The sequence below is a fragment of the Cryptomeria japonica genome, chromosome 2 (genome assembly GCF_030272615.1).
Source record: "Cryptomeria japonica chromosome 2, Sugi_1.0, whole genome shotgun sequence".
Lineage (NCBI taxonomy): Eukaryota > Viridiplantae > Streptophyta > Pinopsida > Cupressales > Cupressaceae > Cryptomeria > Cryptomeria japonica.
Window position 1 is genome coordinate 265351078 of NC_081406.1, and position 17084 is coordinate 265368161.

The window sequence follows — 17084 nt, forward strand, 5'->3', positions numbered from 1 at the left end:
AATTTATGATGCTATAGGGTGATACCAAGATAGGGATGCATGGATGGTCTGAAGGACTTAATTGACCTTCCCAACCCATGCTTGTGAGAGAGTGGTGTTCACAGATATGACTCATGTACCTTGCACATATTGAGGATACCCTTAATTTCTTGTATCAGCCTAGATAGAAGACTTTGTCCACTACTACATTGGTGTGGGGGATGCAAATTGTACCTCAAAGTTGCTCATGATGTACTTATTTTGGTTGAGATAGGAATCTATTGGTTGGGCTTATCTAGCCTCCTTGAAAGAGAGTGAAGAGAAATTTCTTTATAGGACTAGAGATTAAACTATCTTCCCTTTGTGGTATTAGTGCTTGCGTTGTGAGCCCAATACAGTAGGTATTCCTACTTGTCTAACATAGGCATGTGAGCATTTTTGGTGTGTCTTCTTGTGCATATCAAGTATTTACCTCTCGTTAGTCCAATCTAAGTCATTGTTTATCTTTCTATTTTCTATCCTTAGTTATTTTTCCATCTTAGTCAGTTTATTCAGTCATCCCTTGGCTCACCGGATTCACTCCTTAGTCTAGCAGATTCATTTGCTAGTCCAATAGTTTCACCTTTCCTCGTCAATCTTTCCTTCAATAGATACACTCCTTAGTCCGATGGATTTTCTTTTCCTAGCCAGTCCATCCTTTAGTGGATACATTCTCTAGTTTGACATATTCACCTTTCCTAATTAGTCCATCCTTCAGCGAATATGCTCCTTAGTCCAGTGAATTCGTCTTTCCTATTCAATCCATCCTTTAGCGTATATGCTCTCTAGTTGGGTAGATTCACCTTTCTTAGTCAATCCACATTTCATAAGATCCACTCCTTAGTCTAATAGATTCACTCCTTAGTCCACTGATTTCACTCTCTACTCTAGCAGATTCGGCGTTCCTAGTCAATCCATCTTTCGGTGGTTTCACCTGCTAATCCAGTAGGTTTGTCCATTGATTTAGTGGATTCACTCCTTAGTCTAGTGGTTTTGCTCCCTAGTTCGGTGAGTCCACCATGTCTTTTGGCAGGTTCGCCCAATCCCAATCCATTCATCCTTTTGGCGGGTTTGTCATGTCTTTTGGTGGGTTCACCTAGTCCCAACACATTCACCATTCAACAAATTTTCCCTATCCTTCAGTGAAATCTCTTTGTTATTTAGCGGGCCTGAATATACTTAGCATAGTCACTATTCAACCATTCTAATAGGTTCACCCTATAATCTAGTGGGTTCGTCCTATCTTTTGGTAGACCCACCCCCATCCAAAATCTAGAGAGACAAATTTTCATCTGAATCATTTTTGTCACCCTCATTATCTTTCCATCATCTTCAGAGTCAATCCTCATCCCAGTCTGAGCTTAATCCAAATCCTAGTATGAGCTTATCATTCATTCTATTATGAGATTTAGTCTATCATCCATTTTCATCCTTCACCCCTATCCAACTCACCAACTAATCATCAAATTGCAATCTTATTCTTATGAGTTTGACCATCCCACTTTTTCTTCCACTCCATGCCATTCCGATGATGATGAGAGTCTTGTTGATCAAGATGAGTGTGAAATTGATAAATTTGATGTCATCATCCTTAGCAAGCTTGTGCCAAGTGTTAGATATCAAAGTCCAATTGTTCATCTTGGCTACCCCACCATTCTTCCACATATCCACTCATAATCCTTATCATACCTTTAACAAGGGAAATCGGTGCAGGAGCACCTAGCTTCATTTTTAGCTTCTTTTTCATCGTAGGTTTGATTTTTCTTAGTTTTGAGTTGGAAAGTTTGTCTAAGTTGATTTTGAGTTGTTCTAAGTTGTTTGGACGAGTTTTGAACTCATTCTGTGGTCATGTTTCCTGTTTTCATCTTTTTGCCCAAAATTGCCAGTTTTGGAGTTGCCTAGCAAAATGTTGTAAAAAGTGAGTTTTTGATGTGTTTTTGTTTTGAAAAGGTTTTAGACATGTTTTATGCTTGGGTTTTAGGTGTGAGAAGTGTTTTTAGGTGATGGTTAGTCTTGGAGGTCAACCTTGCATCACCTAGGCATTAAAAGTTGTCATTTTAGACATAAAAGTGTCAAATTTGTGTGCTCTTGGACATGTACCTGTCCATACAGGTGGATAAATGATTTGTGGAGGTATTTATTCTCCTATTTGAACCATTGTAAGGGTTGATTTCATGGATTTATGGAGCATTTTACAAGTTTGCACTAGTTTTACTTGGTTTTTCCCTAGTTTTTAACTCCATGTGAACAGCAGTTCGTACACCTGCTGTACTTGGCCATACTGTTCTTGCATTTTAAGATTCTATTATGCTTTCTGAAGCTTTCCCCTTTGGTGGCATCTAATTTCATCAAGTTTTGAGTTTGTAGTAAAATTAGTTTGCTTTGACAGTTTCACTGCCTTGTTTAGGAAATTGGCATGGATGCTTGACCAACTTGGCTTCTTGAAGTCCTAAAATGTTCGTGGCTTCCCAAGAACTAGTTGGTCAACCTGTAAATTATGTAAATACATGTTTTTTTTTCAAGAATGCAGGTGCAAGGAGTTATGTGGCCATGGAGCCCTAGGCAAGTGTGCCATTTGGCTAGGGTCTTGAAGTAGTTTGATGCTTTGCTCTTCCATAGAAAATGCATTTATCTGATGAATAGACTTGCTTTGATGTTTAAGATTGTAAGTGAAGGCTAAGAGGTTTTCTAAGCCAAGGGAAGGAAGGTTGCACTTTCTGTTTGTGTAAATTGTAACAAAAACAGTGAGTCATTGTTTTGGTATTAGTTTTCCCTTCATTTGTTTACTCTCCACCATATATTGGTGTGTGTAAAACCTTGCATCTTCTTTGTTTGTTTGCAAACAAGAACAAGGAAATTTGTTTGACCCTGCCCATGGGTTTGTGTTACCAAGATCAAGCAATGATCCCTTTAGGCAAAGCGTAACGCCCAACAGGCTGTCACAGTCATTTATGACTGATTTTAGCATTTTAAATGATGTTGTTATTGCATTCTTCCTCTTCCACATAGCAGGTATGAAGGAAAAAAAACTCGAAAGATAGAGCAGTGATAGAAAAGTACCAATTAGACCTTTGCAAAGGTGTTTTGACAGTGGTAAAGTGCAGGTCACAGTGGAAAAACCAGTGAAAGGGCAAAGTGCAGTGATAAATTGGTTTTGACAATGTATGACTCATGGTTTATAATTGCCTAATGCTTGTGCACAGGGCTACTATGACTCTCTTTTGTCTCTAAATGGTAGACATGTTTACATGTTTGAATGTAATTGGTTCTTTGCAAATGATGTGTTTGTAAGAGGCAATAATGGAAAAGTTGTCAATTGTTGCACTCTCCTTATGTGCATTTTGTAAAAACTTGTTCTCCAATCTTTGAGGTGTAAATCTTCTTTATTGTGGCCTAATTAGTCAGTAGCATGATAGACTAAGGTTTCTTGTTTCATATTGGAGGTCTCTAGCTTGAAGATTGATTTTCACCATCAAAACCCTACCAAACCCTCCTTTTTCACCCATTTTTGGGACAGTCATGGAGAAGGCCTAAGAGACCCTAGGACTTTGAAAATATTCAAGAACTCCCAAAAGGGTGTTCGAATATCAACTTCTTTTTGCCTAGAAGTCCATCGCTTGAGTAGGGTGAGCACAAAACCCCAAAAGGAGGGCTAATTCCTAGTAGCCCGTTTTAGGCCTAAAACTAGGTTCTTGTCAAATCGGGTATGCCAAAGAAGGTTGCAAAGCATGAAACCCAACAAATCAAGTTGAAATAGGTTAACCTAACATGAATCCAACATATTTGGTGAGTTTGACTTCATAAGTCGGTTTTGGAGCACTTGAAAGGATGACAACAACTATGGAGTTGAAGCCCTTGAGTAGCCAAGGAGAGTTTAACATAGGGAGGTGGAATAAGGAGAGTTGTTAGATTGCCTTTGAGCTATTTTTCACTCTGTCCTTGGTGACTACACCTTGAAAACAGTAAGGATCTATCATTTAGCAAACATACTAGCCACTTGGCAACCACCTTGCACTACCTCCCTATTAGAAATCTACTATGTCACCCATCTACATCTCTTGCTTATATCACATCCACATATCCCTCATATGCAACATCCATGCCTCCACCTTCTCCCTTGGTCCTATCCCAATCTCCATCTTTTCATTACAACACCATCACCTTCATCCCTAGTCTGGATCCACCATCTCATTATCCCCTAATTTATTATGCAATCCATAATCCTAATCCTCCATCTATTCCTAGTTCTCCAATGCATCACCATAATCCCCTTACTATTTCTAATCCACCGCCATCCACTCCAACCTATCTCAATCCATCATCTTCCATTCCTTCATGCATTCCCACAACTTTTAGTCTACAATCCACCTACATCCCTCAATCCAATTCCTATGGCGTGGCACAATCTGTCACTCCTCCTCCACCCACTACTTAGACCAGTTCAAAATTCACATCTATATATGCTCATGTGAACTACCTAGCTATGCCATCCTCCACATTCACCACTCAGTCCACTTCTTCTCCACCATCGTTCAATCAACATGGTTCACAAGCCACTGCCACACCTTCATATATGAACTATATCATCTTCCCACCATATATGAATGCTAACCACCCACCACAACCTCAAATATACAAGCCACTCCATATGTTCTCCAAGGGCTAATCACAAAGAAGCCATCACAAAATCTAGCTACTAAAGTTGATGAGCCATGTCATCCTAGTCCATCATGTGAGGTCACTATTGATGAGGCCCTTCCACCTTCCACACCTATCGTTCCTCTTCCATCTACTAACACCATAAAAACCCTCCCATTCATTGAGGCCATCCAACCACAATCCCCATCTCCTACTCCTACCATCATTCAAACTCCACCCAATGAACCTCCCATCTTTCCATCTACTCCATCTAACCTAGTTGAAGAACCTCCCATCCTTCCATCTGATCTCTCTGAAGGAGTTTATTTGCTCATCTTCCATCACACCTTTCACACCAATCCCATCATGCCAAGATCTTGTTCCAAAGTATGTTGAAATATCCATTGATCTTAATCAAGATCCTACCATTCCACTTCCTCCATCTCAAGATCCATTATCATCCCCTCATCCACATTGTGATCCTACCATCTCACCTACTCCGTCTCAAGATCCATTATTATCCCCTCGTCCACATCATGATCCTACCATCCCACCTACTCCATCTCAAGATCCATTATCATATCCTCATCCACATCATGATCCCACCATCCCACCTCATCCATCTCATGGTACTTTATCATCCTCTCATCCACATCATGATCCCACCACCCCACCTACTCCATCTCAAGGTCAATTATCATCTCCTCATCCACATCATGATCCTAACATCCCACTTCATCCATCTCATGGTACTTTATCCCTCCCTCATCCAAGTCAAGATCCTCCCATCCCATCTACTCCACTTCTTGATCCTTCATTACCTCCCATTTAAACCATCCCACCACCATCATCCTATCCCCTTGTTTCACTCACCTTCATCTATGGTGGTTCCCTTGCAACAAAAGAACACCTCATATACACCATCCATCATCATCGGGCATCCCTACATCATGCATCGTCACATCCATTTCGAGAGCACACCTGTGTTCTCCTGGACCTGCATGTCCTCTCGAGGGGGCATCCTCATCCCAATCTCCCATCATCTTTCCTCCTAGTCACTCTTTTGAACAACTATGGCATCTTCACTAATCCAACCATTTTCTTCTAAGCTCCATGTCTTAATTTTCTTTGAAATGATGATACTTTGTAACACCATCTTAAAGAGGGGTAAAATGTAGACACCTAAATTGATCGCTTGTGTTTGATCAATTTATTCCCATTATTAATCTACTATATGTATATCTATTTCTATTAGTTAAATAATTTATTATTATTAATTTTATTATCTTTATTCCCCCATTTTCTACCCTATTTCCTAAGATAATTAATTTACTTATCCAACACTACCTCCAAGATCCTCATCTATTAATTAAATAAATACCCTTGTTTATTTAGTTAAATCCCCATCCCCACTTTCCTCCAATTTTAAATTAAAATTAATTCAAAAATCCTATTTTCCCTCATGCCCTTGCATTCTCCTAACTTTCCCACTTGTATCCTATTCTTAATCGTAATCTCCATAAAATCCACCTTTTTTTAAGAATAAGGAATATAAAATAAAAATATAATGATATGATTATATAATAATAATATTATAGTCTTAATAGATTTTTTGCTTTAATAAAAATATAAAAATAATAATAATTTGATGCTATTTTTTGTTTTTGTTTTGTAAGGAGTTTATTGAAATATGAAAATATAAAAATATAATGACAAGAATATATTAAAACATAAAATATGATCATATATTAATAATAATTTAATATTAATTATAAAATTATAATATAATAATAATTTAACATATAGAAATATAACATAATAAATTTGTAAGTAAAATAATAATGAACAAATATAATATTTTTTCATGTATTTTACCTATACTACTCTATCAATAGGTATGCTAGTTCTTATAACACATACAGTAATTTATTTAACAAATTTTGAAAGAATGTGAGTATCTTTTTAGTTTCCGCGTGAAAACACTTTTATGTTTTGAAAAAATGTGAGTATCTTTTTAGTTTCCGCGTGAAAACAGTTCTATGTATTGAAAGAATGTGAATATCTTTTTAGTTTCCGTATCATAAGAAATAGACTTGTTACTCCGTAAAATGATGATCTCTTTCCATATTAATTTGAAAAAATGTGAGTATCTTTTTAGTTTCCGCGTGAAAACAGTTTTATGTATTGAATAAATGTGACTATCTTTTTAGTTTCCGCGTGAAAACAGTTTTATGTATTGAAAGAATGTGACTATCTTTTTAGTTTCCGCGTGAAAACAGTTTATGTATTGAAAGAATGTGAATATCTTTTTAGTTTCCGTATCATAAGAAATAAACTTGATACTCCGTAAAATGATGATCTCTTTTCATATTTATTTGAATTTTTTTTTTCTTAATTTTCATTGGTTGCCGTCAACAAGTTTACACTGTTGTTAAAACAGCCTGACCTAAAACCAATAAAATACTTTCTATTAATTTAAAAATAAACAGATTAACCCAAAGACCCAGAAATTAGGACAGGACAAAGCTCTTATAACCTCAAGTTCGTGCCGACCTGATTCAATCTATTAGAAAGTAATAAGACCTAACAGATCGATTTATTTACGATAGTCTATTTATCTCTTCGAAATACATTCGAAGCATCTAGAAAGAGAAAGGTTAATTAGAACCCTAAAACCCCCTCAGATTGCTCCCACAAAACCCTACAATTCGTGCTGCCCTGTGAAAACACAAATTTCAGTTCACCCTTTACTGTGATCAATGGCAACACTGCGGGCTCGACCCTTTCAGAGGCTCTGTAATTTATCTTCTTTGAGGACTGCAGCCAGACAAGCCATAGGGGAGCAGGCGCTCTCATCTTCAAACAGCATTAATAATCCACTGAGAGCCATTGGCAATCAGGTGATGCATGCTCCCCCAGCTTATAATTGTTGCTCGATTCGGTCTCGAATCACATTCCCAATTCCCGACCCAAAGGAATCTCATGCTAAGGAAAATGAACCGGGCAGGAGAAAAAGGCCTCCTGCGGATTTAAGTGTGTTGTTCCCGGGGCGCGACAATGACCATTGGCTCGTCGTAATGGAGCCTCCTAAGGAGTTTCGCCAAGCTCCTAAGGATGGACAGATAAAGCGTTATATTAAATGTCTTGCTACTGTGTTGGGAAGGTACGTACCATGCATTGTCACCTTTGATCTCTTTTTAAGTATCTGCATCTGCTATCTACAGTTTAAATTTACCAGTTATATGCTTATTGAATCATAATGGCTACAGTGAAGAGGCAGCCATAAAGGCTATGTATAGTATATCTGTGGATCGATTTTATGGATTTGCATGTGAAGTTTCGGAGGATGTAGCGAAAAAGCTTAGAGGTATAGTTTGTCGTATTCCATCTTTGGAATATTTTCTTCTTTCCTTTGTTGTGTTCAATCTGTTAATGTAAGATGTGTATGCAGAATGAGATAAACATGCAAGAAACATTGAACATGGACTGCCATTATATTCATTAAGCCAGTGGTCTCGTTGCATTTTTGAACTGTTTTAGAGACTACGCTGCACTGGATTCCAAGCAAACCAGAAACACCGTTCAGTTAAGATCTGTTGTCGCCTAATGTTTTTGAGCTGGGTAATCATTTGGCTTTTCCCATTGGAACTGGGTGCAAATTTACAAATTAGAACAACCATTATGAGAAACCTTGAAAGCTCCTCACTTGAGGGGATGGTAGCCTTTTTAAAAATAAATAAGCATCTCAAAAAACTTGTAATCTATGTTACTGGGTACGCCCTTGAGGGTTCCCGCACCCAAACTGGATACGTCCGGGTATGGGTTTGCCCAGGGGTATGCCTGGGTATACGCACCGGGCATCTGGGTATGCCCAGGTATGTACCCGGGCGTACACAAAGGCTCTTAGTGCCCCCCCCCAAAAAACAGAAACAGAGGTTTTTCTTTTCTTTTCTTTTCATAAGTGTCCCTAAAAGCATCATTTCATCCAATACAAAGATCATTTTGCTTTATCAACTCTCTTTTTTCTCATTTTCTCTTTTTTTTTTTGCTCTTCGGGATGTTACATGTTCATATTTGCAACGAGATCACTTCCGGCCCTTGGGGCTTGTTTCCTTGCACCCCTTCTATCCTTTGGCTTTTCTCACATCTAACACATTGTGCAGCTTATCATTGCTGCTCTTCAAACCCATTAGGGTTTCTTGATTCTGGTCTCCACTCCTAGGCCCCTCATCGTAATCAAATTTTTTATATGACAAGAGATCCCACTGACTAATGGGGGTCCCCTTCTATCATTGGGCTTTTCTCACATCTAACACATTGTGCAGCTTATCATTGCTGCTCTTCAAACCCATTAGGGTTTCTACTCCCAGACCCCCATTAGTCAGTGGGATCTCTTGTCATATAAGAAATTTGATTACGATGAGGAGTCTAGGAGTGGAGACCTGAATAAAGAACTTAGACAACTAAAATTATCACTATTAAATGTCAATTGATAAACATAAATATTAAATATTTAACTATCAATTGACATTTAATATTCATCTTTATAACTACCATTTTGGCATTTGGCATTGATCAATGATGAAGTATCATACTATCAAATATGTTTAGTTTTGCAATTCTGTATTTTAAATTTTTGTGTATATATATATATATATATATTCATTTTGGCATTTAGCATTGCTCAATGATCAAGTATCATACTATCAAACGTATTTAGTTTTGCAATTCTGTATTTTAATTTTTTTTATATATATGTCATGACCCTTCCATGATCGCTATATTTATATCATAATAAAACAATTATTAATTATTCAAAATTTATTTAATAGTCTAAATATTCAAATAAAAATAAATTAATATTGCAACGAATCCTTCTATCAGAGATTCATTATGACATCCCCATCCAAATGCTAAATAACTAAGAGAAAGCTCCTTGTATTATCTCTATCGATGATAAAATTCATAGCCGACTCAATACCTCCTTGTTGTAAGTTGACAGAACACATAAAAGAATAAATTTATTCAATCATCTCATCCAAGCTTATATTGTCATAAAGATGACCTCGCTGATTAACCATCTCATCCATACGAAGATCATGTCTCTAGGTGCACAATCCAATAGATCCGAGAGGGCAGTTCAACATTATGGCAAACAGCAACTATATAGATATCCATTCCTCGTTCTCTCTGCTGAACAGATTCAGTATATAAGATAAAAGGGGTAATTCAAAGAATTCGGCAATAGTCTACATCCGATCTGAAGAAGTGTATCCACAAGATGATAATGTTGATAACAATCATTCCAAATTATCATCCCAATGTCATCACCGAGACGACATAGAGGGAACACATATTGTCACAGCAATTACACGGATGGTGCCAGTCGCTTATCATCAGTGTCTTCATCAAGAGTGCTTCATGATAACCTCCATGCAGATCGGTATTAATATCGATTAATGATAAAGCAATAATCAAATATCTGTCAAGACTAATATGCAGCCACTTATAAGGACCGAATCAAAGGATTGTTGACCAAAGTAGAGATGAAACACTACACAGTTCGATGATCAATTAAATGGAGGGAGAAGTGATCTCCTTGACACATCCATGATTGCGAACATGAAGGAATCAACACGTCTAACAAAATACCAAGTATCGGCCCTTGGATTAAATCAGCAATTAATAGTTATTAAGAAGGAATGCGATTATCAAATGCGATTAAGAGTTGTCAATCTTTCATAGAACTAATGCATCGATTAGACTTAACAAATAATAATAATGAAAGGGTGCAGGCTGAAGAAAGGTATCCTTTGAAATCCGAAGGGGGTGACTATTCAATCCACAAGGTATAAAAAGTCAAATCAAATCATTTCTAGCCAGCATCGTGGAATTTGTATTTTGTTTTATTAGTCCAATTTGGATCGCTCTTGAAAGAGCAAATGCCAAAGGCAAATTATCGGGGTATACTGAAAGGAAAAACTAAGGGATCGCAGGATGGTAAGTACAGTCTCCCCTCACTGCTGACTGTGTAGTCACAGTAATTTACTTCTGTGCTGTTATGCTGTTCAATTCAATACATATAGGTTTAAAATATATATATATATATATATATAAATAAGATAGAAGCATAATGGTAATCTGTATAAATGTACAAACAAGAATAAATTAATATTCCATTCTGAAGAAAGAATTAAATATATTCATAGTAACATAAATTCATCAAACACAAATAAATTAAGGTATCTAGAATATGACTTCAATTAACTAATTATAAGTATCTAAGATTATAAGAATGAAATGTCAGTTAATAAATTCTCCCCTAGAGAGATGGGAGCTGCTAGGGAGGGGCGGAGTAAATCCATCCGATAGAATTCCCCAAGGGTGAAAGACTCCTCCTGAAATCTGGGCTGCATTCCCCAAGGGTGAATGGACTGAGATCAGAAATCTGGGCTAACTTGAGAGTTGGTTTCAAGCGCCCTAGACAGCTAAGCCCTCTTCTGGGAAAAGGGACGGAACAGTTGTAAATTAGGGGATGATTGATTTTAAGAAGTTATATCACAAGGTATTGTTGACTATGCTTAATTAAGGTAGTAACATAGACGTTGCTTGATAATTGACAGAGTATAAGTAGGGGACATTACAATATATATATGACCCGGGGGCAAAAAAAAAGTTGCCCGTACCATAAATGCGAAAACATGGTTGTCAGATACATTTGGGGATAAATTTTGAAAATTCTGATTTGCTTTATGATTGCAATTTTTTCAATTGAAGTGGTGTTTTCACAGTTTAATATGTGATTATTATGGCGGCATGGGGATTCAACTGCGTACTTTAGAGTTGATCTCATTGAACGATATCACTTAACAAATTTATTTTATTTATTTTTAGACATGCAAAATTAAAAATTTCAGACATAGTGGTGCTGTTACTTCTCTTCCTTCGTATGAACTTCAGAAAAGAAAGCTACTTTTCTTGTATGATTGCAACCCTGAATCGGAATGCTGAGAACCAACATGAAAAATTGACGTAAAGGACTTTGCTTGAAAATCAGAGTCTCATAGTAAACAACCATATCCAAAACTGGACATGTGAATCCAAAGCTCTTTGAGTGGTACCCAATCTGCCAATCTCACTGTCAGCACAGTTCAAGCCAGCACTAGGAAGAATGTATTTCACGGCCTGCATTGCTCTTTCTGTTCTCTCCCTATCTAGATGAGGAGAAGAAGCCATAAATGAGCTTTGAAAATTAGCCAAATCAAAGTTATGTATGGAGCACTCCTTACCATCCACCATGAACTTCTGCAAGGTATTATAGATCCAACCAATGCCATGAAACTGGATTTTAACACTCTAAAGATACATAGAGACCAATCTGTGAAATTGTGAGCCTGCAACTGGCAAAGAGTTTAAAGTTTAGGATTCAGAAATTTCTAAGGTAAGCACTGGGTCACCTCCAAACTCATGAGGAGCTTAAAACTCTGCCAACACCTTCACTGCAGTTCTGTTACAAAATGAAACAAACATTTACCTGACTCCTGATGTGGCTTCTTAGTAGTTTGAACCAATCGCCTGCTTCATAACATTCTCCATGGGACCAGTCCGCAGCTAAAAATAATGCCAACTTCTGATCTCAAACTGGCTCTCCCTGGAAGACATTTCCTACATTTGTGCATAGAGATGAAACTTTGGCTCTATAGCTGAGAATGGATTGATAAAAACTAGATTGATCAAACACTTCAGAATGGGCCATTGTTCAATATGAAAATAGTATGCTACCCAACCTTCTTTGCAAAGACAATAAAATGCATGCCCCAAGTATGCAAACTTTTACAATCAAGAGCAAATATGATGGACAGTTCTCTCTCCATCTTTTCAATGTGTCAGTAGCTATTTCTCAAACCTTAATGTTTGTGAGAATGAGGGGGCCCCAACCTCATTTTTCAACCAAGTTATGCCACCTGTCCAATGCAGCATGAACAATCAAGTCATAAAGCTTCACCAAAATGACTTTCTGATAAAGCCATGACACCTGTCCAATGCATATCTAGAGGAACAACATTCACACTCACTTTACATTTCTTACTCAATTCAATTCGGCACCCTTTTTAATCCCGACCCAAAGCATAAGGCTTGGGGTGTTGATAAGTTTCTAGACTAAGTTTTCCAATTAAATCTTGAACATGAGGCTAGCTGTGCACAAGAATTGAAAAATCCATCAATTTCAACATTCTTTGCTTGATCAATTGTATAGCTAAATAAATTTGATTGCTTGCTTTCCTTATGTTCCATTAAATCAAAACCAACCTTTTTGCTGTGGTGAATGACAATTTAGAATCAACTTTAGAGATTCAATCAATCCTTTTACCCTTGGTAATTACTATACCCCTTTTCCTGAATTGCAGGCATAGTTTTTCTTATTCTTCTTACGTTTTGAATATGACCTTTTTTGGGATGTGGCTTTCAACAAGTCTCATCAATACGATCGCCCCTATCACATTGGTCACAATCTTCCGCAGGTTTCTTCTTTTTACTGGTAAAGTTTACCTTCTTAGAGGATGTAGGGCAGAATAGCCGGAAACTCCTTTGTCCTTCTTTGGGCACGTGTATCCCTGTATCCGTTCCCGTTTCCGAAATGGATACGTATCCAATACAGTCCGGATACACATCGAATACTGTATCCACATGTGCCTGAAAAACATTGATTTCCAACCATGCTAGATATTATGTGTTTTTTTTTTTTTTAAATTTGACGTAAATCTTCCTAAATTTAATTTTAAAAAACTTTATTCATGCATTTAAAAAAAAAATTGGTATAAACAAAACCTACACCAAATGAGAAAGACAAATGAAATGATTACGCTATACAAGATTCTCCAACATACAAATTTATTGAAATAAATGAGACTAAACAGCAAGGCAGTTGAAGACACAAGGATTCTTATTCTGGAGAACCTGAATTCTCAGAGAATTATGTAATGTTTCTATAATGGTCATTTAGTTAGTTAGTTTAGGAAAGAATAGTTTAGGATCTTTCCTTTTCGTAGTTAGTTCTTTTTCAGGCAGAGATCTGGAGTCACCCGAAGGATTTGCACAAGACGTTAGATAAAGGCAGAGCTTTTTTCCGTAAGAACATATTGTTCTCGATCATGATGGACAACAAGATGTCTTTGCAGGATCTTTGCAGGATCATCTCATGAAGACCAAAGACATTCACAATCAACTAGAGGCCATTGGTTGCAAGATGGAAGAAGAGGATATGGTGGTCATTATGCTGAAAAGCTTACTGCAATCCTATGAGCACTTCATCGAAATTCTTAAGATTACATCTACTAATGTTGACCTGAAGTTTGATAAGTTGTGCAATAAGCTCTTGGAGCAATTCAGGTGGAGACAACAATTTGGTTGCAGTAATGACACGGCCAGTGTGGAACATATGTTTATTGCCAAGAACAAAGGCAAAGGCAAGTCAACTCAATAGAAAGGACGAAGCAACTCTGAGGAGAATTTCAAGAAGAATATCACATGTCACTATTGTGGTAAACTAGGTCATATACAAAGGTTCTGCAGAAAGCGGCTGGCTGATTAGAAGTCCAACCAATGAGGGTCTTAGCAGCAGGCTCATATCGCAAAGCGTTCTAAAGAGGAGTCAAGTCAGCTTTTTATGCATTCATGGTCAAATGACCTGTAAATTATGTCAAGTCTTCTGTATGGTAGAATGACCATTAAGAAAGATTATTAAAGTAATTATGTAATGTTTCTATAATGGTCATTCAGTTAGTTAGTTTAGGATCTTTCCTTTTCATAGTTAGTTCTTTTTTAGACTTTCTCAAGTCAACACAAAAAAAAATGCAATTTCTCAAGTCATTATATTTAATGTTATTGAGAAGAATCTTTTTTGGATGTTTTTGCAACAGCCATTACTAAATTATTATATTATATTTAATGTCATTATATCTAATGTTCAATGTCATTATATTTTCAGAATTTCTATAAATTATTAAATTATATTTAAAAGAAATTGGCGTCTCCAAGTACCCATGTCTCCTATTTTGAAAAAATAGCCATACCAGTACCAGCACCAGTCTCGAAAATCTCCAAGTACCCTGTACCCGTGCAACCTTGGTAATTACAACTCAAAATGCTATGTAACAAATGAGGAATAAGAACAATTAATCACGAGTCCATATTGGGGTTAACATATGTTGTAATTTTAGTGGGAAGCTTTCTTTCTCTGTACTGTATGCACTGCCATTTGAGTTGAAGGAGGCTTCAACTGTGAAAGAATATTGCTTGTTATTTTTTCTTTGAAGAAGAATTCTTCTTTTTCTCCTTTACCAAAATCTGGACACATTTTGCTATTATCTTTAATAATAGTAACAGGCACATCTTGTCGAAACATTTCCTTTGCAGTTGTCTTTCTCTGAGAAGGGCAATTGCTGAGATTGTGCAACAACATATCATTCGCAGGTACGATTTTCTAGCAATTTGTTTTGCATAATAGTTTATCATATTTTTTTCTGGTATTCTGGCTGTATATTTAAAGGATCTTCACCCCTTTGAGGTTCAGATTTTCATATCTATTCTAGACTGCCTGCCTAAATAAGCGTTGAGACTAGAGGATCCTGAAATGGTCTTTCTGGAGTCTTTTCTGCTCCCTTAAATTTTTACCTCCTTTTTATTTCTTCGTATCATATTTTACTGAGGCAAGATATTTACACGTCCAAATTTCCCATTTCTGTAGTTTTTGTTCCACCATTTTCATTTATTTATTGATCTATAACTAAACTGGTTAAGCAAAATATACGAGCTTTTTGACTATAGCCTGTTATTTGGAGAAGTTAAGGGAAGTGTGACCTCATTACTGCCTGTGCTACAGCAGCTATAGTCTGTCAGGACATGCTATACTACTAAGCACAACACGCTTATTGATCAAACAAATATCCGAAGTTTAAAATGACCATGGTTTTTCATTTGATCTGGTAACTTTTGGATCTTGTCTAGTCTAACAAGAATAAAACTTTTTCCAGTCATATGTTTATAGGCCTTTTTATGGTTTTGGAGTTCCTGAAAAATCTATATCCATTTAAAACCAAGGGAAACAGAATGATGGGAGTCTTAAAAATTTGCATAAACAAAAGTAGCACTAATGAATGTTTATACACCTTTACTGTTTCATGTTAATTTCTTCTTAAAGGCACATTATTTACAGATCTCTTTTGACATATTTTAATTGAGTATTATTGATTATTAAACTGCATATATCCATGGATGGATAATAATCTTTTTTACCAAGGTTAAATTTATTTGTTGCCTGTCTTATGTAGATACACCTGGAGTCTGGTATGTATGGCAAGATTCATATGTTGATAAAGTCAATAAGGATTATGGAGGTTGGTGGAATGCATGTTTTTAGTTATTTCTTTTGCTTAAGAAATAAGACAGGATTTTTATGAGTGTGTTTATGTTTACGATGGCCTGATTTTAATGAACTTTTTTGTTCTCATTTAGGGGAATGGTTTATTGATGGAAAAGTAGTACCGAGGCCTCCTGAAAGGGAGAAATTGATCAACGGTGATCCTGGTCCTTCATATCGAAACAGAAGGGATAGGGCATCATCAGTGGTGGATCTTGTTCTCGATGAAGAGAGAGTCATGGTAAGAGATGCCATTGCCATTTAGATTGTTTTGGAGAGCATAAGAGGTAGGTCACAACTATTACCTTTTACTTACAACTATTATTGTTGATGCAGGAGGATTAAAGCTGTCAGTATTTTTGATGTTTAGAAGTAGTGTACTGTTGGCTAAATTTGAGCACACGATGATGATGCCGTTCTCTACTTGACGTGCTTGAGCTTTAGGCAAGTTGTTTTCTAGGTCTTTGCAAAACCTATTGTTAGTTTGCTCAATACGTTGATATGCAGTAAATGTGGCACTTGCATACCCACTCTTGAAGATGCAACTTTTTGAAGATATTGTCACTGGTGGACTATATAAATATATGAACATTTTGTCTCTCTTGAATATACAACTTTTTGAAGGTATTGTTTCTGGTGGACTAAGTAAATATATGAATATTCTTCTTGTTGGCTTTTTAGTGTGAAAATACGTAATAACAGCTAAGCTTCTTTTTATTTAAGGAAGTTATATGGCATTTTTTGTTTGATTGCAAGTTTATTGATGGTAGTTCCCTTACGCAATGCTCTCCCCTGACAGTACGTAACATAATAAAACAATCTCGAGGATCAGCTATGAGAAAACCTGCAACTCGACACCAGTTTTAGATGCTCTTTTGTATACTAGCTTTGTGATGAGTGATAAAATGTTGTTTTTGATATTATGTTTTGTATGTCCATTCTAATCCAGTCTAATAGAGTTTATACCTAGTCATAGTTATCTAGACTGTTGCATGGCTATCCGTGTTGG

The 17084-nt window shown here is 36.6% G+C and overlaps 1 protein-coding gene across 1 annotated transcript; it reads left to right on the forward strand.

Moving 5' to 3' along the window:
• The first annotated feature begins 7173 nt into the window (after positions 1 to 7173).
• LOC131056062 (multiple organellar RNA editing factor 2, chloroplastic) lies at positions 7174 to 16755 on the forward strand. The gene is made up of 5 exons (XM_057990391.2): positions 7174 to 7819; positions 7926 to 8023; positions 15987 to 16052; positions 16171 to 16316; positions 16412 to 16755. The coding sequence occupies exons 1-5, from the start codon at positions 7416 to 7418 to the stop codon at positions 16418 to 16420; spliced, it is 723 nt and encodes a 240-aa protein (XP_057846374.2). The 5' UTR covers positions 7174 to 7415; the 3' UTR covers positions 16421 to 16755.
• Positions 16756 to 17084: the final 329 nt, after the last annotated feature.